Genomic DNA, 21,934 nt, shown 5'->3' on the forward strand with positions numbered 1-21,934 from the left:
TATTGATTATACTTTATTTGTCCCATTGCTGGGAATTTCTTCTTAGACCCTTGTATTACAAAATTTTTTTACAAACATCACATTCACATGTAACGTAATTTTATATCCCTACTGTGTACAATTCATTCTCTGTCACCCACATCTACCACAACACCTAGTTAGTATACCTTTTATTTGTTCAAGATGTTAAATAGCCATAGGCTGAAACAAGTGCTTATACTTGTTTAGTCTGCACTGGGGGACCCCAAATCTTCTCCCCGATGGAAGTAGCTGAAATTCATTGTGGAGAATATGAATAGAATCAGCTACTATCTTATGTGCCTGTCTAAGTAGACACTGTTCTTAAGTCAACTAGAGAGATGGGTAGATTTTAACACCAATGATTTTCATAGCAGATTTGACCGAATGAAAAATCTTAAATTTAGCTTGTTTCGACAGGTTACCAAACCAGAATGTAATGGCGTACCATATTTGTTATAGTTTTACAGTGTCCCATAATTTATTTTAAGTTCATGTCAGAAAAGCTTAGTTCAATAGTGTCCTTGTCCTTGCTACTCTGTAGAGCCATTCTATTAGTTGAAATAAGGTGGATGGTATTGTGATCAGAGTTGCCTAAAGGAGGTTTGGCTCCTTTAAACATAATCACTGGCTACATTAGCATAGCATTTGTCGAGAATTCTACTATGCCTTGTGTCACATTTTACACACTGGTGAAAACCAGGGAGGGAAAGTGCAAGTTTACAGTGATTAAAGTCTCCTAGAATAAAAACAGGGGCTTCAGGACAGCGTAAAGGTTGTTGATAAACACAGTCACTAATGTGTACTGCTGCACTTGCAGCATTTCCATCAGGAGGAACATAAATGGAGCAAAGGATAATAGTCCCAAATTCCCTAGGTAAATAGAATGGTCTTAACTTCAAGCATAGTAGTTAAACATCAGGGGTGCACATGATTTCCTTCACCTTGTATTGCCTGCACCACTTGTTGTTGATGAAGATCTTACCTTTGCCTGACAGCTCGTTCCTATCAGCGCGAATACGGAAAAACTCATCTAGCTTTCATAGGGAGTCCAGTATATTTCAATGTAACCATGTCTCCATCAGCACCAACACACATGCCCTCGATGTGAAGCTCATCCAACTTTTTCCAAAGAGATTTCATGTTACTCAGAATCATAGAGGTTTGGGGCATGCTGTTAACCCCTTGTCGGAGCCGTTGTCTAGTACCTAAATGTCTGCCTCTTCTGCAAAGCTGCCTCCAGGGAGCAATGGACAATTCTCCAGGTAGGTCAGATAATGGTGGTGATGGTAATTCCAGATGGAGCATGGTGACAACAGTGTGTCTCTACTGTATGAGAGCCACTGCTTATCCCCCTCCTTTGTAGATAAAGCGCTGCTCATTGTAAGGAATCCCAGGGCAGCAAACGGCAACAGTAAAAGTTTAACCATCACTGCCATTGCTTAACGTACAGCTTGTGAAGTTGCACCGCTGATGTATCGATACACTGTTGGCTAGTTACCTTTTTAACGCTCAGCACATAAAGGAACCCTAAACACATAAACAAATGGATTAACACATTACAACGTGAGAAGTCTGGGTCGCTAACGAAACCACCAAACCGGACAAGAACAAATTGTAAACCAAATAGCAGCACCCTAACAACCACTTAGAACACCTTATATACCACCTGGCAATCGCCAACAACACCCTAGAATTGTGGCAGCAAGTTTTGCATGAGCAAGCACCACTCACATTTTCACATTCACACTTCAGAAATAGTAATAATGTAGTTAATGTCTAACACTGAACAATGCTATATTAGTAATGCATACAAAGTGGCAGTCTATAATTTATGCTCATCTTGGTCAGGTTTTGGACTTTTGGGATAATAGTTAAGTATGAATACACACTTAGTATGAGGAGGAATCTGAAAGTTTCTTGTCTGTCTTTTTTTACTTTGCTTCTAGCTATCACTGAAGGGCCCTCAAGGTCCATTAGGTCTCACAGGGAGGCAGGGCCCAGTGGTAAGGAAAAATGTTCATTTCATTTCAAAATTTTACCTTTTCCTGTGTTAAATTCAGAATGTTTTTGGGTTTAATGTCTTTTAAACAGTAAACATTGTATGTTTGTTCCAGGGTCTTCCTGGTCCCAGTGGACTGAAAGGGGCCAGTGGAGATAGTGGGCCTCTGGTGAACACATTTCCTTTATAATTCCTCTTTACATTCAGAAACCTTTAGAAACCCTCTTAGCCAATGTGTAGTAGACTCACCAACTCTATCACCATCTTATTCCTCTCTTTTAAGGGACCACGTGGGTTGCCAGGTCCACCGGGTCTTAATGGAAAACCAGGGAAGAGGGTAAGGCTGAACATCAAAAATATTTTATAACCAGTGGGAAATGCTGAATATATTTTCAGCCCCAATTTTTCAGATTTACACGGTATCCTAACCAGACACAATGCGATTTGAGATTCCATCTACAACTGATCTGTCTGTTTCAGGGTTCAGTTTGCAGTGGAATACATAGTTTATTGGGGAAATGGGAGTTCAAGGGGTAACAAACAGAGGTGAGGGCTAGACTGGATAAGGTCCACAGACAATGACCTCCTGCAGTGGTGGCAGGAGGGTCGGGGAGAATGGGAAGGGAGATGGCAGTGGGGAAGCTGGAGGTGGCGGGAAGATAAGCACTGTCCAGCAGCCAGGGAGATGGGGAGACTGGAGAGAGAGAGAGAAAAAAAAGGAAAACAAGACCAAACTGATCTGAAGGCAAGCCACAGGTGATCAAATAAAATAAATCAAAACCAAAAATAATTAAACTTAAAAACCTATTAACTATGCCAAGTAAAAGTTTAGAAAAAGGAAGAGTAAATAAAGTGGATAAAACAAAAAATCAAAACAAGGCTGGATAACAAGCAGGGCTTAAGACACAGCAAAATTATAAAGTAAAGCAAAATAGAAATAACTTGGAATCCAAAGCAAAATCAAAACAGAAGAAAATAAGGCTTGACTAGACAACTAGACTACCAGGAACGGTAAGATGAAAAGCAAGACGTGAATAACAAGACGCATAAACACGATCTGGCACAGAGTAAAAAACATGAAGGGAATATAAAGGGAAGCTAATGAGGGGTAACACATGAGAGAGATAATGAACTAACAGGGTAACAAGAGGGCGGGGTGACAACTGACAGTTGAACGCATGGCACACACAACAGAACACACATGCAGAAGCACATGGCGAACACAAACACCACACGCCGAAGCGCGTGGGCAAACAAACAAGACAGCCATGCACTCCGGACAAACAACGGCACAGACACAAACACAACTAGGCTGACCAAACCGGGGTCCTGACAGTCTGTCCACACTGAATGCGAAAATGCTGCACGACACGTCCCAATCACAGCCTATCAGAACATATTTGATGTTTAATGTACTGTAATTAGAAGCTGGATTTTGGACCAATGAGAGTTGGCAGTGGGTAGGGCGACCCGTGATGCTGCTGCAGAAATATAAAACATGAATAACAGAATGTAGCGTCCCTGCCACTGGTCGCAACCGCAGCCAGTTAGAACAAAAATGTTATTACTGTAACATGGAAGACATACCTTATATTGTGTGTCAATTTATCATGTCATGTCTGGTTAGGACACAGTGTTGACACGAGTCTAAAGAATCATAATGGAAACGTATTGGTTTGGGTCATAATTAAAGGAAATATCCTTGTTAAATACTGCTTAAAATCATCTGTGGCATGCTGGTGATTACCACAGATTTGTTTGCAAAAACGAACAAATAATGATGTCTATAAATAGAAGTGTAAGTGTATTTCTCGCAGCTTAGACTTGGGAACGTTACGCATTCATTCAATTCAGACATCTCATCTAATCACAGTCCAACCTTGAGCTTTATAAGCTCTGCACAGCTGTCTTTCAACGCTCATATGCCTCTGTTGTTTACACCCCCCGGCACCCAATCACAAACACTTTAGGTCCCGTCTTGCCATAGGTGTCATCTCCTCTCCCCTGTCGTCATTGGCTTCTGGCAGGATCTGACGATTTGAGTAAATATCTGAGCGCCGAACCGTAGTACGGGGCTTATGTCAAATGAAGTAAATATCTCTTCATTCGTAAGAATTCCAATCATTACGAGCCTTTCTGATTGAACTATGTTGCCCTTAATTCCATAGTAAGCGCATAACTGTCATCAGGTTGTTTTGTTTGTTTTTACAAAGTGTTGGACATGTCAAAATGCTTCGATAGAGCTTAAGCTGTATTTAACCTAGCACATTTCATTGAAAATTTTGACTGTATTATTTAGTTTGTGCACATTTTGTTTACTTTTTATGAAAATATTGATAAAGCTTGCCAGAAAATACTACTCATTTAGCCAGGTATTGGAGACGACAGTCAGCGGTTTATGATAAGACTGAGCATTACAGCCTTATTTTTGTATTGTGTAAAGACAATCATAAAGACAGCATTGTAATCAGAGGTCAAGTGGTCCATTTATCTTAAATAAATGAACATCGTCATGAATGTGAAATGAATTGGCTGATATACAAACAGGTTCTGTATCTATGTGCTGTGTTGTTTTCTGTTCATGAATATTGCACAAGTAGTGCACAGCGGTGCATATAATATGATGACAGAGTTGTGTTCTTTGTTTAAACTTGCAGGGCCGGTCAGGGGCAGATGGAGGTCGAGGGGCTCCTGGAGAGACAGGAGGAAAGGTGAGTCACTATATATGTCCCATAAATAAGACAAGCACCAGTATCACTATTGCTCATAGTTAAAGAAAGAGATCTGAACAAATCCCAAACCCTAAATATTAAACGTAACTCATCCCGCACCATTTGGGCTATGGATATGAGTGATAGCAAGCAATCAGACTTTCGGTTTTCACCTGGAGGATGAAAAAATAGTGGATCAAAATCACTATCAAATTTAAATTCTGTCATTATTTACTTACTCAGGTGATTCTAAACATGTATGACTTTCTTTCTACCGTGAAGCACAAAGGGAGTTCTGGCAGAATCTCACCTTCTTTTTCTCTATATAATGAAAATGAACTGTGACTGAGGCTGTATTTCAAGGATGGAAGGAAGGAAGGGTATGTTGGGTGAACTATCCCTTTAAATGGAAACACATTGAATTTGAACCTAGCAGTTTCAGTCATTGAAAGAATTGTTTGCTATTGCAGGTTGTGTAGTATCGTGTGTACTGACAGTAGTGAGCTGTCAGTCCTGTCCAGCTGCGGGACCTGTCAGTAAATAAATCATGCAGATATATTTAGCACAATTGTGTTAGATGAGGAATGGCGAGGTCCTCTAGTGTCTCTCATAGTCCCAGCACTGGTTGCGGGCTGAGACTCGGAGCATATGGGAAGGTTCCTCTGAGGCGGCCTGTCAAACCCTGCTACATTCCACACACACCTCTGCCCCAAATCACTGCTTGTGCTGTGTGTTTGTAGCAAAGCAAATGACTTTGAGGAAGGGCCTGAGTTATGCTTAGTTAGTGAAGTGTGCAGGGGGAGCATGTGTTTGAAAAGGGTGTTTTGTTGATCTTGGATCTCTGTCTCTTTTGCAGGGTGACAGGGGCTTTGATGGACTACCTGGTCTTCTGGGGAACAAAGGACACAGAGTGCGTAGATAGCACAGAATTGCTCAATCAAATCACACAATCTGTTTACTGCTCAGTCTGTAGTAGCTTTTAGATGTGTCTAAATGCTCTGCTTTGACTATATTAGGCCCTATGATCTAATTTAGACTTTATATTGTGTGCTGTATCTCATACACAATTCTCTTCTGAACATTTCTCAGGGAGACAGAGGAAAACCGGGAACCTATGGTCCAGCTGGAGAGCCCGGTCACAAGGTAATTCAGCCCCTGCTGAAAAAGACCAGCATAAGTAGTGACAAGCAAATCTTGTGTTTTGGATGCTGGTGTCCCTGTTAGCCCTCTTGACCAACTTAACCAGCAAGACAATTTTGGTCAACCAGCTTAAAAATAGAGACCATGCTGGTCGACCAGCATCACCACCATATTTTGGCATTGCTTTGCTGGTCCACAAGCTATGCCAGCTCTAAGCCAGTGCTAACATCAAGGAAATTCACTCTAGTCTAAGTTGGTCTTTTCAGCAGGGGATTCTCCTTTTCTTCTTCTTTGTTGTTCTGAGCTTGGTGCAACCCCCTAAATGAGTCTTTTATCAGATTACTAATAATCCCTTTAAAGATCCCCTGCACTGCCCCAGGTGTGTACTCACGAATCGCATGAAAGAGACAAGCCGCACACTGAGTGGGATGTTCAAATTATGCAGAGTTGAAAAATTTATGCAGCAGTGATTCACATTGATCACAGCTTTCAAGAATGAGAGCGAATGGGAATATTTTGGTATATAGAACTCTTCTGAAACCTCTCGGACTTAAGCCCGACTCATGGAGAAACGCAGTGTCTGAAATCTACCTGCCTTGCTGTCTAGTCAGTGAATTTGACAATTTCTAACAACTTGCAAAGCACTATAACGTCTTCTCTAATGTGCTAGAGCAAATTCAAGTGAGCTTTAGACATAATCAAGCAAATATTTAATGACTGCAATGCTTATTTCTCAGTAAAAATGGAATCGGACTTTGGAAAAATTGTACCCTTTTCACAGACTATGATGACGCTTTTCCGCCTTATTTTGCAACGTAAATCTTGGAAACGTTATTTTGCACAATTTAAATGAGCATACTGTGCCACTGGTCCAAGATCTGAGATGCTAATTGATGTTTTCTATTCCAGGGTTCAGATGGACCTGTTGGACCAAGAGGACAACCAGGAGAACCTGTGAGTGACATGACCCAACCCACATACAGACAGACACACACACAAACACATATAGACACATACACACATACAAGTCTTTGATACCCCAGGGGCAGCCCCATGGCACAGCCTGATTAACGGCAGCTCAAGCTCCATTTAAGTCTCGGCAGGTGAGTTGTGATCCATTGGGGTACCGGCTATTTAAATGGATCACCCAGAGCAGTGAGGGACTTAGGACAGAGTGAGCATTATTACAGAGTGCTGAGAGGAAAGAGAGAGATAAATGTGGAGATGGAGATAGATGAGCTGGGAGATTGGTGAAGGAAAGAGATGAAATCCTGGCCTGCATGATTATATTTCCATATCAATCACTTCCCTGGAGATCACAGATGTGGCTCTGGAACAGGTGGCTTGGCCGATGTACAAAGACCTAGGCTTACAAAAACAAAACACACATGGCAACCATGCATACACACACACACACATACTAGAGCAGTAGATCTCAACTGGTGGGCTGTAACCTAAAAATGGGTTCTGATATAATTGTGGGTAGAAGGGAATAAACAATGGTAACAAAAAATTATACAGCTATGTAACTAACTAATAGGCTTACCATCTTTTGAAATGTAGGATAAAAGCTCTTTCATATCTTTTGTTGTTGCTGCCAAAGACTGTGCATCCAGTCTACAGTATTTTGTGACAAATTCATCTGTCATTTGGTAGAAGCTAGCCAAATTAGACAATTTTAGTACTGGGTTGGGTTGCCAGTTGAAAATGTGGGTCCTAAAGCAAAATCAGTTGACAACAACTGTACTAGAGGAAAATGGATGACCTATATATGTCAGGGCATACTAATACATGTGTATTAGATGAACAAATACACCCTTATACATATTCCAACACCAACAAATGTCCGTACCTCTCTTAACACCTGTAATGTACCACCAGTGTACTGTTATTCAATTATTAACACACTTGACCTTAATTACCTTAATGGGAGTTTATGATTAGTTTGTGGGGTTTTTTCTTTACAGGGGCCAAGAGGACTTGTGGGGCCAAGAGGGCCACCTGGTCCACCCGGGCAGCAGGTAAAACAATTACCAATCAATCACATTTACATAATGGGTAGTTTGCATGCACAACATTCAAAGAGGTGCCATGATATTAATTAAACTGTTGGGAACATTGTCAAGCAGGACCTTTTGTTTTGCTTCTAGGGAATACGAGGAGTGGATGGTGTTCAAGGGGCAAAAGGCAACTTGGTGGGTCGACTGTGAGGTTTTCCATCCACAAGTTACACAATGTCTGCTGACAAATATACTCCAGAAATATACTCTCATTATGTGAGGTCATTCAAAACAGCATGTCAGATGTTATTGGTTAATAGCATCTGACATGATGGCATGACTGAGAAATAACCTATAGATCGTCTGTAGCACTGGCAGACAGGGTAACAAAACTGTTGAGAATTGTAGAGTTAACTCAAGCACATGAAGTCTGCATCCATTTTAATCGGATATTTAATGTCGGAATGATAGTATTTACGAGATGAGCGCACATGAACAGCACCATAATTTCATAATTACCAGTGGAAAACTCAGGAGTTAACAAGTTGGGAGCATGTCAATTACATTATCAAAAGAAAGCTAATTTGTATCGGTCATAATTAAAATAAAAAATCAGGTTTAATACAAGTTAAGCTCAATCGAGAGCATTTGTGGCATAATAATTACCAGTAATTCAGACCCTGTTTTTCAAAAGGGTCTGAATTACCTTGTGACCGGGCTCGCCAGCTGGACCATGGGGTCCTGGTTTCCCTGAGAAATGTTCCTTTTCTGTGTAAAGTTATAGCCAATTTTACAACTTTGTTGCCATGATGTTGTAATGTCAAAAAAACATTAAACAACTGTTAAAAATTATAGCTTAACTTCAATTGAACCCGGAATATTCATTTAAAGAAGTAATCTGTGTTAAATGCAACTTCAGCTTTATCGACTATATAGTGTATATAGGTACCTTGCCCCATAGACTTCTCTAGTAAGCTCATAACTATCAAGGCAAACAATTTGTTCACAGAAATCCACTTACAGTAGAAGTCTATGGGGCACATCAATGGTAATGTTGCCCTTTAGACTTCCATTGAGCTGAAATGATTGTCTTTGGTAATTTAGTTTGTTGCATATTGTGTACTCTTGATGAAAAATAGCTATTAAGCTTGCCAGAAAATACTACTTATTTTGCAGGTATACAGTACCTAGTACATAGGAAATTAAATTGCCCAACAATAAACCTTTGCAAAATAATGATTATCATTAAGCAAAAGCAATGACTCTCTTTCTTCACCATTTCATAGGGGCCGCCAGGTGAACCCGGCCCTCTGGGTCAACAGGGGAACCCAGGCATGCAGGTAGATTCATCCTTCTTCACTCCAATACTGCCTAATTAAGCCATACCAGCAAAACAAATGTACTGTACACCACCACATTCTCTATACCTAACAGACGTTTATCACACACCCTTTATAAAATGTTTGTTCTTTTATTTCAAGGGCTTCCCTGGTCCGCAGGGGCCTATAGGCTTGCCAGGAGAGAAGGTAAGCCATTTCTATTTAAGTATTAAAGCACTGACATGTGACCCTTTAGTAGATGAGCATTTGAAAAAAGTCTTGAGTGTAGCTGAGTAAGCGTCCTGCTCTGTGCTTTTATTCAGATCTCCATAAGAAACTAGACAGATAATCAATAGTAAAACTCACACACACACACACACACACACACACACACACACACACACACACACTGATAAAACACATCTTCTCTCAAATGTGCCTAAGCATGTTAAAGATTATGGATATTTATTGCAGTTAACAAGGCGGGCATGCTGGGTTTAAAGGAGGGTTTGGTTTGTGTCTTTGGTTTTGGTGTCTGTGTTTGTGTTTATGTGTGTGTTTTCTGTTCCCAAACAGGGCCCTCAGGGGAAATCTGGAATGCAAGGACTTCCCGGGATTGATGGTCCTCCAGTAAGTATTGTTCTCCAAAACAATAGCTTTATTCAGAATACCATACTTCACTTATAGCAAACACCATTCTAAAAACCTATAGGACATTCCCGAGGGAGCTCATGGTGAATTAGCCTTCTGAGTTCGCCTACAAATTGAAGTCATGGCTGAACAGCTCTATTAAAAATGACATGTGACAAACCTAATTTGGTCATTTGATGAACATGTTTCATGCTAGTGTAAAGTTTGTGGTTTTATAATTGATAGTATTTTCATATACTATTTAAAAAACAACAACAATTAGGCAGTATTCAGTGTATACTGCACAGTACTGTCAGAAATTAGCTTTTCCATATAGGGGCAATAATTGCCCCTCAATTAGATTTTCAAAGGCATTCTTCTTTTATGTTTATAAGGGCATTAACCTATAAGAATTATAGTGTCATTGAATCAAATTGATTGAGAATATATTGCATGATAATGTGTAAAACTAGGTTAGAATAGAATGTTAAAAACTAAATGAGTTCTAAATGAAATAATAGAACAATTCATTACAGGGCTGTAAAAAGCTTCACAGCACAAGGGAGAGGAGGAGGACTGGCTTGACAATATAAATTATATTTAATGATCAACTTAAAGCAAAAGATATACAACACAGACGCATACACGGCAGCTGCCTATAGCTCTCTCTCTCCCGAACTGCCACCTCTGGCTGCCTTTATCCCTCTCGTCGGCTTGATTAGCCTGATTAGGGACCGGGCGTTCATCATCATGGCCCGGCCCTGCCCGGCCCCGCCCCGCCCTCCTTCTTGCTACAGGTGCATTCTTTTTGCCCCTACATTTTTAATTCCAGGGGCATTTGATTTTTCACTTTTTGTGGGATTTTAATGCCATCCCAGATGTGTATGACTTTCTTTCTTGTTCAGAAAACAAATGAAGAATATTTTAGCTCTGTAGGTCCATAAAATGCAAGTGAATGGGTGCCAAGTTTTTGAATCTCCAAAAAGTACATATCGCCATCATAAAAGTAATCCATAAGACTCCAGTGGATTAATTAAAGTCTTCTGAACGGAAATGCTCGGTGTGTGTACGATATAGATAAATATTTAAAGCTTTTTTAGCATTGGCAAGTTCACGCGAGGTCTGACATGTGAAATACAAATTAATTTGGAAGAGCAGTGTTGCTTACAACAGAGGAGCATAGATAGTCATACGTAGATGCCTCATTCAGCTGGTTTGGATCTGTCAACTGTGGTGACATCTTGGAGCGGTCAACAAGGAGAGCTATTTGAATCGGTTTGAATGCATGTGAGTGAGTGGTGGACATGCCTCAGACCGAGCTCCTTACTCATACTGCTGCATAAACTACTTTTGTGTCGAAACAGTATCGCAGTCCATAGAAACAGCTGGTAATAAGGGATCTACGAATGAATCTCTATGCAGAGGAGGTTTTCATGCTTACGTCACGCGAGAGGCAGTCTGAAATCCACCCTCCTCAACGAGCTGGCCGGAAGCAAGCATTTTTAAATATTAAGTTTTAAACATTTATCCATTTCCTAGAAACACCTTGGGTTTTGCTTCAGAAGACAGTAATTAGACATCTTGAATCATTATTCTATATAATATATTATTTTTACGATATTTTTATGTACTTTTTGGAGCTTCAAAAAGTTGGCACCCATTCACTTTATATTGCATTCTTAATACATCTACCATCCAGCAGGGTGCACTATGGAGCATGTGAACACTGACATATTGACCAAATTGCATTCGTGACTCATGCTAAACCACAAACATCCCCAATAATGTTTTACAGCATAATTTTCTGTCGAGCTCATGCACAGTTAGCTGAAAAAGCAATGTTGCTGAGTCCTTAGACTATACCTGGCCTTTCATGCTGGCTCATTAGCTCTCTCACAGAAACAGGATATCTCCTAATCAGCCTGCTGTCATGCTAACACCTGCTTATTATGTTCAAATCACAGGGCCATCCTGGAAGAGAGGGACCCCCTGGGGAGAAGGGACACCAGGTGGGTTACAATCACTCACACATGCGCACGGCTGCTCCACTGACCTGAATAAGCTGTGAAAATTTGAAGAGGAAATACAGAGTGCCAAGTGTCTAAATGCGACAGGGCACAGAAAAGCAGCGCCCTGTTCGCAGTCCCCTCTCTCTACAGCCTTTTGTTACAGCCGCTCCAGCTGCAGTAGCTGAACTATCACTGTTCACAAAGCATAACGGCAATCTTTTATGCATGCAAGCTATCGCTGTAATTGCCTACTTGAAGCAAACCATCGGCATTGTGTGGTCATTGTTTAATATTCCCCCCAAATGCACATGTTACGTGATTATCACTAAGCATTCATGAAAACGGATTGTCGTCTGCACACATGGACCATAAAAGCTCAATTGTAGACAAATGGCAGAGCATTGTTAGTGCAATGCTTTTGACATTGAGTGCATTCACATGCATGATCTTACTCCAGTTTTGCATAGTAATCTGACACTGTGTAAGGTCATGTAAGGAGAGGGAAAAGTCATAAATGATTTAGTAGATTTTTGTCCATTAACCAGATTTCACTTAGCATGTAAACACCTTTACTGGCATTTTGGTAGCATAATCAATGTGTAATTGCTTACAGTATGCCTTCAAAAAAAATACAATAAAAAAATCAATAATATAATATTTTGTGCACACGTTTTTTTTTTTTGTGTCTATTTTTAGAATGAGCAGATTTTTCTGCTGATTCAGTGAATTGTCGGATGTAAACACACTTAATGCCTTTTTTTCCCTTTTATTCAGGGTTTATCGGGAGCACAGGGGCCGGTTGGATATCCCGGGCCTCGTGGAGTGAAGGTGAGAGTGATTTAAGATCACAGACTGTCTGGTTAGCTCTTAAGACACTCAAAGACATTTGGTGTGATGCAGCAGACTTTTGGATTGACAGTCCGATTATGAGTAAATGGCAGCAGACTGGCTCAGGTAAATCACTTTAATTCTCCCTGGAAAATAACATGACAGGGCAAATATCTCATGATGGACAGTAGAAACAGCAATAAGAAAGAAAACAAATCCTGTCTGGGCTTGTTTGTGTAGAGGTGTGTGGTGCGTTACAGCAAGTGGTCAAGAGTATAAAAATTACTTTTTGGTTTTGAACTTGGCAAACCTACAAGCTCATAAATTTACTATGATGGTGTCATCCAGATTATTATCATCTAATAGCCATCTGAATAAATCGATTGAAAATTAACGAACAAACTAAAATTAGTGGGGCTACCCAAAAATGCATATGAAAGAGAATTTGATTAGCTGCAAAGCTGCATGTGCAATAAAATGCGGAAAGAAAATGGGTTTGACATATTGATAGGATATTGGTATTTGCGAACTAGATCTGCTATGCTGCTGCTGCTGCAGAGCAAGACTTGCTACTGCTAGAACATACACCTACATTCTGAGTAAAGCATATGGAAATTCTGCTGCTGCTGCACAATTAGAAAAACACAACACATGCTGCATCAAGCATGTGGGACATACTGCTACCCAATTAGAAATAATTTAAATCCCCCTGTAGCAGATCTAGACCATTGGAGCTGGGGTGGAGGTGGGTTTCAGAGACAACTTTTGAAGCGTGCTACAATGAAACCGGCTTACCTGCAAAAGGAGCAAATTTAATTGTTAGGCAAAGAGAGAGTACACTTGATTTGCTACCTGGTTACATGTCAAAGGACCTATCAGCTTACACTATGCAAGCTGATTGGCTTGACATATTACATTACAGATAACCAAATACATTTTGTTATTTTCTAACAGGGTGCAGATGGGGTGAGGGGACTGCAAGGTAGCAAAGGCGAAAAGGTGAGAATAAATATGATCCCCCTGTTTTCTTCCAAGGAATTGAGAAGTCAACACATTCACTTGTCAGTGTGAAGGATAGTGGCATCACAAAATACATGATTTTCTATAACGTTTCTAGAGTGTATTTATGTTAGCAGATATAGACTGCTTCACATCTGTGTGAAGCAATTGGAAAGAGAGTGTTTTTCTGTCTTATTGAATCTCCTTTGTCTGTAACAGGGTGAAGATGGTTTTCCAGGTGGCAAGGGTGACATGGGCATCAAAGGAGACAGAGTGAGTTTTATTGGCCCATCCAGCCTGAATAACCTATTATTACTGGTGCTTGCTGAGGCAAAGTTTTAGTATTTCTCTTACTTTTTCAAAACCTCTTACCCTGATTATTAAACTTTCATACATGTACCATGTGTGCTATTGGCACAAATTATTCTTCAATTTGTGCAGCTTGTTGAGGAGAGTGGTATTATTGTTCAAAGTGTTCAGATTTACAATTTATGACTGGTAGACTATAAAAGGGGCAATAAAACCCATTGAATGAGGGAACCCAAACTATATTTAGGGACATCACAGATACTTTTATGGCTTTTGATTTTAAGCAGTAAGTAAACACAACATCACCGTGCAGCTGGGTCCAACAACAGTTTCGCCTTCCAAAACGGTCAGAAATCTAGGGGTAACCATTGATGATGAGCTAAATTTCACAGACCACATTTCAAAAACTGCAAGATCTTTTAGATTTACACTCTACAATATCAGGAAGATAAGACCCTTCCTCTCTGTACATGCCACACAACTGCTCGTTCAGTCCCTTGTCATAACTAGACTGGACTACTGTAACGCTCTCATTGCAGGCCTTCCTGCATGTGCTATTAGACCTTTCCAAATGATCCAGAATGCAGAAGCACGTCTGGTCTTTAATGAACCTAAGAGAGCACATGTTACACCACTCTTTGTCTCTCTCCACTGGCTGCCGGTTCATGCACGTATTAAATTCAAGGCCCTAATGCTGGCATATAAAACAGTCACTGGGTCTGCTCCAGCATACCTAAAAACATTGATGCAGAGCTACGTTCCCACCAGAAGCCTGCGGTCGGCTAAGGAACGTCGCCTTGTCGTACCAAATCAAAGAGGCACCAAAACACTTTCCTGGACTTTCAGTTTCATCATACCACGGTGGTGGAATGACCTTCCCAACTCAATCCGGGAAGCTAACTCACTCTCTATCTTCAAACAACGGCTAAAAACACATCTTTTCCAAAAGCACTTAACCGGTCACTAAAAAAAAAATGTACATTTCTTGTTGCACTTAAATCTGTTTTGTATACTATTATGATGATAGTGAAACATTGTAATATGGCACTTTGTACCACTGTCTCCCTAAGATGATTCGCTGATGTTCCTCCTCTTTTGTAAGTCGCTTTGGATAAAAGCGTCTGCCAAATGAATAAATGTAAATGTAAATGTAAACCGCTATTAACCACCTAGGTACTGAATAGTTACACCCTAGCAACACCCAGAACATTCTTACAAAACTAGCAACTGCATAGCAACTGTCAACCACACAGAAAACACCCTAGAAACACCAACAACACCTTATCATTGTGGCATGGGCATGCGCAATTTACTTTTTCTTTAGAAACTTTAAAAACCTAGTTTTATAGATGCCTGTAACAAAGGTTCAAGTTGGGCAGGTAAAGGAGGAAGCGGGAACTGGTTTACACAGTTCACATGAGCCCGTTTTATTCACAAATATCCAGCAATTGCTGTACAGCTTCACTCAAAACATAAGATGGCTTTTCAGCATCACTCAAATAAACAGTCTACTTTTCTGCTTCACACAACACAAGACTCTCCCTCAGGGAACAGACACAAAGACTTTGGTCTGCCTGTCTCTCTCCTCTCTCTGTGAACTGGCCATCCTTTTATCTCTCCCGACTCTCACTGTGAACATAGAGATGGTAATTAGTCACACTTCATCTCAGGTGGATGTCCTTACCACTTTTACTCTCCCCAGACAGGCGCTCGACCACGTCCTCATCTCCACGATGCAGTATAGATTTAATAGTAAGATTGTCTTTGTGTGTATGTGCTCAGGGCAATAGCGGGGCTCTTGGAAATAATGGTGAAGATGGCCCAGAGGGCCCGAAGGGTCAGTCAGGCCCCTTGGGAGAGCATGGACCTGCTGGCATTGCTGGGGAAAAGGTAATTGCTGTTTCTGTACCAAAAGTTCACTAGGTTTTCTTTGTATTTCCATCATTTTTGCTTACCTTAAAGGGATAGTTCACCCAAAAATTTAAATTCTCTCATAATTTTCTCACCCTAATGCCATACCAGATGTGTAAGACTTACTTTCTTCTGCTGAACACAAACAAAGAATTTTAGAACAATATCTCAGTTCTGTTGATCCATACAATGCAAGTGAATGGTGATCAGACCTTTGTAGTTCCAAAAATTACATAAAGGAAATATAGAAGTAATCCTTAAGACTCCAGTGTTTAAATCCATATCTAAAGAAGTGATATAATAGGTGTGGGTGAGAAACAGATACAAATGTAAGTCCTTTTTTTACTCTAAATCTCCTCTTTCACTTTCACTATTACATCTAAAAGTCACAAGTGGTGTCTGTTTAGTTTCACTTTCACATGTAAAAGTGAAAGTTAAAGTGAAGGTTCAGAGTAAAATATGACAAATATTGTTCTGTTTCTCATGCACACCTGTTATATTGCTTCTGAAGATATGGATTTAAACACTGGATTCATATGGATTACTTTTAAGGTTCCTTTATGTGAATTTTGGAGCTACAGAGCTGAAATATTTTTCTTAAAATCTTTGTTTGTCTGCTGCAGAAGAAAGAATCTGGGATGGCATAAGAGTGAGTAAATGATGTGAGAATTAACATTTTTGGGTGAACTATTCTATTAATGTCACCTCACCTTCATTTTCAGGGCAAACTTGGTGTTCCAGGATTGCCTGGATATCCAGGCAGGCAAGGCTCCAAGGTAAGAGCTTAATAAAAACATCTGAGATCTGTGGGTCTCAATCATGGAGCATTAATATTTGAAAATAAAATTTTATCTGAGGATGATTAATGACCATTTAGCGGCTGTTTTATTAATATCTGAGGCTACAATTAATATTTGGCTTATTTATGATAATGGAACTTCAGAGGTTAATTTGTGGTTAATTAAATGTAGAGGTTGATTAATGAATGCTATGTGGTAATTGATTAACATTCGTGTCTCTACACAGGGATCGGTGGGCTTTTCTGGAACAGCTGGGGTGGCAGGAGAGAAAGGGAAGAGGGTGAGAGGCCTGTGCCCAATAGACTGTCTGAGGGATTAAACACACCCTGCTGCATGAGTGTGTGTTTGTGTGTGTGTGTGTGTGTGTGTGTGTGTGTGTGCATGCTCAAGTTTTGTATTCTTTCTTTGCAGGGGCCTGCTGGACAACATGGTCCAGATGGTGAACGTGGTCCAAATGTAGGTGTTCAAGAAAGTAAATTCTAGCATCACTTACTCATCCCCATGTTGTTCCAAGTGAATGATGACAAGAGTCTAACAATTTGTTTAAAGGGTTAGTTCACCCAAAAATCTCTCTCATCTTTTACTCACATGCATGCCAACCCAGATGTGTTTGACTTTCTTTCTTCAGCAGAACACAAATGAAGATAATTAGAAAAATATCTCAGCTCTGAAGGTCCATACAATCCACGTGAATGATGACGAGAACTTTGAATCTCAAAAAGTCAGAATGAAAATAATTTATATGACTCCAGTGAGTAAATGCAGGATTTAGAAGTAATATGATCAGTGTGAGTGAGAAACATATACATTTTTATGAGATACAAATAATCATAAATCTCCACCTTTGACTAGCCCGATATGCATGAAGACTTCTAATAGCCAAAAAACAAAAGAGGAGGAATGTGAAAGTGAAAGTGGACATTTATGGGGAAAAAGGACTTAAATATTTTGCTGTTTCTCACCCACACCTATCATAGCACTTTTGAAAGTGTGGATTCAAACACTGGAGTTGTATGGAAGCTGCCTTAATGTGCTTTTTGCAGATTCAAATTTCTGGTCACTTTCACTTGTGTTGTAAGGACCCACAGAGCTGAAATATTCTTCTAAATATATTCATTGGTGTTCAGCAGAAGAAAGAAAGTCATGCACATCTGGGATGGCCTGAGGGTGAGTAAATGATGAGAGAATTTTCATTTTTGGGTGAACTCTGCCTTTAACCTCTCCTTATGTATTTCATAGGAGAAAGAAAATCAAATGACTTTGGTACAACATGAGGCTGAGTAAACTCTGGAAATATTTACATATTTGGGTAAATTATTCCTTTAAACATTCTAGTGAGATGTGAGCCTAATTTGTTTTAAAGCATGCATAAATGATTAATGGGGGACAGCCAAAAATAATTAATGAACAATAATTTTTCTTATACATATCTTGCACAATTGTGCTGCAAATAGTAAGAATGAGGGTCCTGTTGTTCTACCTGCAGGGTTCACGTGGAGGAAGAGGAGGACGAGGGCCGACAGGGAAGCCTGGAGCCAAGGTGAGACAATCTGTCCTTTTAAAGTGTACCTCTTAATGTGTTCTTGCCATTCCAGTTAGAAAGAAAATCTCTTGGATAGCTTTATTGTCCCGTCTGAACAGTAGTGTGATTAAATTGAGAGCAAATGGAGATGTCTGCTGAAGTATATGGTTTTGCAGATATTTTGCAGAAAATGACCCTAGGGATCTGAACAATGTCAAAGATGTCAACATCTGCTATTAAAAGTCAGAGATATCAATATGAACTGAAACAGACCAAATTATCTGAGCTACTGTATGTAATCCATATTCATTTTAAAGCACTATACTCTTACTATATGCCACCAATTGTCTTATTTGTGTCCATTTTTAATCTCCTAAGGAATTTTAGAAGATGCATCTGAGAAAAGTTGATACTTCAATTAAACATTCTCCTGATATCTGAAAGAGTAACCTCTGAGCAATATCATTTCCTACTGATTTATTAGTAATGTGGTCAAAACGTCTTGGCTATAGGATCACTGAGATTAGGAAGGTGTTTAAAATGTGTTTAATATCCATCTGACATCTGTATTTCGTTCAGGGCTCTGCTGGTCATGACGGCCCTCAAGGTGCCACAGGAGACCGAGTATGTGTTATCTATTACAATTCCTCTCATATTACACGGCCAATCTAGCAGACTAATGTAAGATTTCACATTGCAATTCAATTGTTGGAGAAAGTGAATCTTTCTTGCCTTTCAGGGCCCCCAAGGGCCACTGGGACGAAACGGAGAGCCCGGACCAAAGGGACCCAATGTACATGACTTGTAATTCCCAAAAAAAAATTGGTCTCTTCAAACTGTCTCTTTGTGAGACTGAGAAATAAGAAAAATGTCTTATTATATATATTTTTTGTTCTTTCTTCTCAGGGCCTTGCTGGAAAGGATGGGTTGCCAGGTCATCCAGGCCAGCGGGGGGAGCCGGTTAGTTGAGAAGAATTCACTTTAAAGCTTAAAATATCACTAAAAAGTACCATAGAAGTGGTCCCCGTGGCCAGTGCATTATAATGCACAGGTTTTGGTAAGAAACAACATAAAATGTACGTGATTTGTCAGCTAAAATCTTGACCTATGTGGATTGCGTGTTCACTTGAAAACTGGCATCTGCTTTTATGCCAACCAATGCAAGATCTTGCGTGAACATGTGAACCATTGTGAACGAGCTTCTAGAATTGCCATTACTAGATGCATTTAGTAGTAATCATATGCATTAGCATTGTTTTGTAAGCAGCTAAAGGCAATTGAACAACCCTGGAAGCTACTGGATCATTTAGTTTTAGTTGGGCACTCATTTTCATACATTCTCATGTAGGGATTTCAAGGAAAGACTGGTCCCCCTGGGCCTGCTGGAGTGGTTGGACCACAGGTGAGTCAATCATAAAGGCTTGAACGAGCAATGCCTTCCTGCTTCACAGCATTTGTTCAATTCCATGAAACAATGCAAAATGTATACAAGTGTTTGATCTGATCTCCCATCTCAGGGAAAAACTGGGGAGACTGGTCCCATTGGTGACCGTGGACATCCAGGTGCCCCAGGATCCCCTGGAGAGCAAGGTCTGCCAGGCATTGCGGGCAAAGAGGGAACCAAGGTTGGATATCAGCAGTAGAATCACCATCATAAACTTTATCATCGAGAAACACACCAAACGCATTCATTTAGTTACACTGCTCATTACGCTCCATATGTTTCCGCTCATTCAATATGAATAGAGCGCCCAGCATGGCTCAGTGCCTATAAAGGGTGATGGATGACTCCTAATGAGTGAGTGAGTTGTGGAAAGAGAGATCCATCTTTCTTTGTTCTCTCATATCCAGGGAGATTCAGGCCCTGCTGGGCTGGCTGGCAAGAGTGGCCCTGTTGGTCATCGTGGATTCAGAGGAGAAAGAGGCTTGCCTGGCACTCCGGTAACTTCACCTCACTTCACTTCAGCACATCTGACTCAGTATTCCGAGAGAATTATGTTCTTATTTTCCCCACTGTGATGACTGCTGTCTTTACATACAGTAGCTAACTGTTTCAGTATTAAAGTAAACTTTGTCAAAACAGGTAGATGCCGGTTGCTGTAAAGTTTTGACATCCATGTGTTCTCATGCCCCTTTTGAATTCTTGTGGTTTAATAGGGGGCTGCTGGTCTGAAGGGTGGAGAGGGCCCCCTTGGAGTTGCAGGACCAATTGTAAGCACTTTTTCCAATAATATTTCATTAAAGACAGCACATTTGTAAATCACATTGTTTTATTTAAAAATGTTAAATGGACAATAGGCATTTTTTGTTGAAACACGAGCAGAAAAAATGTGTGTTAATTGTTTCTATGTAAATTGTTGGTGCGTAAAGAATGGTCTCATGAAAGATTTACGCACAAATTCATTCTGCTCATGTTTCATAAGGCCCAATATTATTATTTCATTCACACACCGAACATGCTAACAGTAAGTTTAACACCCACCCACACATACACACTGATAAAGTTATTATTAAAAAATAATTAAGAATGTGAATGAATAAATTGACCATATACAGTATATATACTTATATACATATTATATACATATATATATATATATATATATATATATATGCTCAGATCAGCCACAACATTCAAACCACTGACAGGTGAAGTGAATAACATGTATTATCTTGTTACAATGGCACATGTCAAGGGGTGGGATATATTGAACAGTCAGTTCTTGAATTTCATGTATTGGAAGCAGGAAAAATGGGAAGCGTAAGGATCTGAGCAACTTTGACAAGGGCCAAATTGTGATGGCTAGACTACTGGGTCAGAGCATCTCCAAAACGGCAGGTCTTTTGGGGTGTTCCTGGTATGCAGTGGTTAGTACCTATCAAAAGTGTTCCAAGGAAGGACAACCAGTGAACCGGCGACAGGGTCATGTGTGCCCAAGGCTCATTAATGTGCGTGGGGAGCGAAGGCTAGCTTGTCTGGTCCGATCCCACAGAAGAGCTACTCTAGCACAAATTGCTGAAAAACTGAAAGGTGTCTGACCTCGCAGTGCATCACAGCTTGCTGCGTATGCTCATGCTGACCCCTTTTCTCTGCCGAAATTGCCTACAATGGGCATGTGAGCATCAGAACTGGACCATGGAGCAATGGAAGAATGTGGCCTGGTCTGATGAATCATGTTTGACCATTAGATCATGTGGATGGCCGGGTGCGTGTGCGTCGTTTACCTGGGAAAGAGATGGCAGCAGGATGCACCATGGGAAGAAGGCAGGCCGGCAGAGGCAGTGTGATGCTCTGGGCAATGTCTTGCTGGGAAACCTTGGGTCCTGCCATTCATGTGGATGTTACTTTGACATGTACCAACTACCTAAAGATTTTTGCAGACCATGTACACCCCTTCATGGCAATGGTATTCCCTGATGGCAGTGGTCTCTTTCAACAGGATAATGCACCCTGCCACACCACAAAAATAGTTCAGGAATGGTTTGAGGAACATGACAAAGAGTTCAAGGTGTTGACTTGGCCTCCAAATTCCCCAGATCTCAATCTGCTTGAGCATCTATGGGATGTGCTGGACCAACAAGTCCAATCCATGGAGGCCCAGCCTTACAACTTACAGGACTTAAAGGATCTGCTGCTAAATTCTTGGTGCCAGATACCACAGGACACCTTCAGAGGTCTTGTGGAGTCCATGCCTCGACAGGTCAGAGCTGTTTTGGCGGCTCAAGGGGGACCTAA

At 40.5% G+C, this 21,934-nt stretch overlaps 1 protein-coding gene across 1 annotated transcript in view; it reads left to right on the forward strand.

Annotated features, from left to right (window-relative positions):
* Positions 1–21,934, forward strand: part of LOC127648398 (collagen alpha-1(XI) chain-like) — an 80,756-nt gene that overhangs the window by 40,507 nt on the left and 18,315 nt on the right. Inside the window, exons 15-42 of the mRNA XM_052133063.1 lie at positions 1,968–2,024; positions 2,136–2,189; positions 2,304–2,357; positions 4,678–4,731; positions 5,588–5,641; positions 5,821–5,874; positions 6,781–6,825; positions 7,839–7,892; positions 8,022–8,066; positions 9,158–9,211; positions 9,353–9,397; positions 9,767–9,820; positions 11,785–11,829; positions 12,604–12,657; positions 13,612–13,656; positions 13,876–13,929; positions 15,748–15,855; positions 16,599–16,652; positions 16,903–16,956; positions 17,088–17,132; positions 18,163–18,216; positions 18,778–18,822; positions 18,938–18,991; positions 19,105–19,158; positions 19,547–19,600; positions 19,716–19,823; positions 20,050–20,139; positions 20,356–20,409. Coding sequence (XP_051989023.1) covers positions 1,968–2,024; positions 2,136–2,189; positions 2,304–2,357; positions 4,678–4,731; positions 5,588–5,641; positions 5,821–5,874; positions 6,781–6,825; positions 7,839–7,892; positions 8,022–8,066; positions 9,158–9,211; positions 9,353–9,397; positions 9,767–9,820; positions 11,785–11,829; positions 12,604–12,657; positions 13,612–13,656; positions 13,876–13,929; positions 15,748–15,855; positions 16,599–16,652; positions 16,903–16,956; positions 17,088–17,132; positions 18,163–18,216; positions 18,778–18,822; positions 18,938–18,991; positions 19,105–19,158; positions 19,547–19,600; positions 19,716–19,823; positions 20,050–20,139; positions 20,356–20,409 — 1,596 coding nt within the window. The remainder of the gene's footprint in view (positions 1–1,967; positions 2,025–2,135; positions 2,190–2,303; positions 2,358–4,677; positions 4,732–5,587; positions 5,642–5,820; positions 5,875–6,780; positions 6,826–7,838; positions 7,893–8,021; positions 8,067–9,157; positions 9,212–9,352; positions 9,398–9,766; positions 9,821–11,784; positions 11,830–12,603; positions 12,658–13,611; positions 13,657–13,875; positions 13,930–15,747; positions 15,856–16,598; positions 16,653–16,902; positions 16,957–17,087; positions 17,133–18,162; positions 18,217–18,777; positions 18,823–18,937; positions 18,992–19,104; positions 19,159–19,546; positions 19,601–19,715; positions 19,824–20,049; positions 20,140–20,355; positions 20,410–21,934) is intronic.

The sequence above is a fragment of the Xyrauchen texanus genome, chromosome 8 (genome assembly GCF_025860055.1).
Source record: "Xyrauchen texanus isolate HMW12.3.18 chromosome 8, RBS_HiC_50CHRs, whole genome shotgun sequence".
Lineage (NCBI taxonomy): Eukaryota > Metazoa > Chordata > Actinopteri > Cypriniformes > Catostomidae > Xyrauchen > Xyrauchen texanus.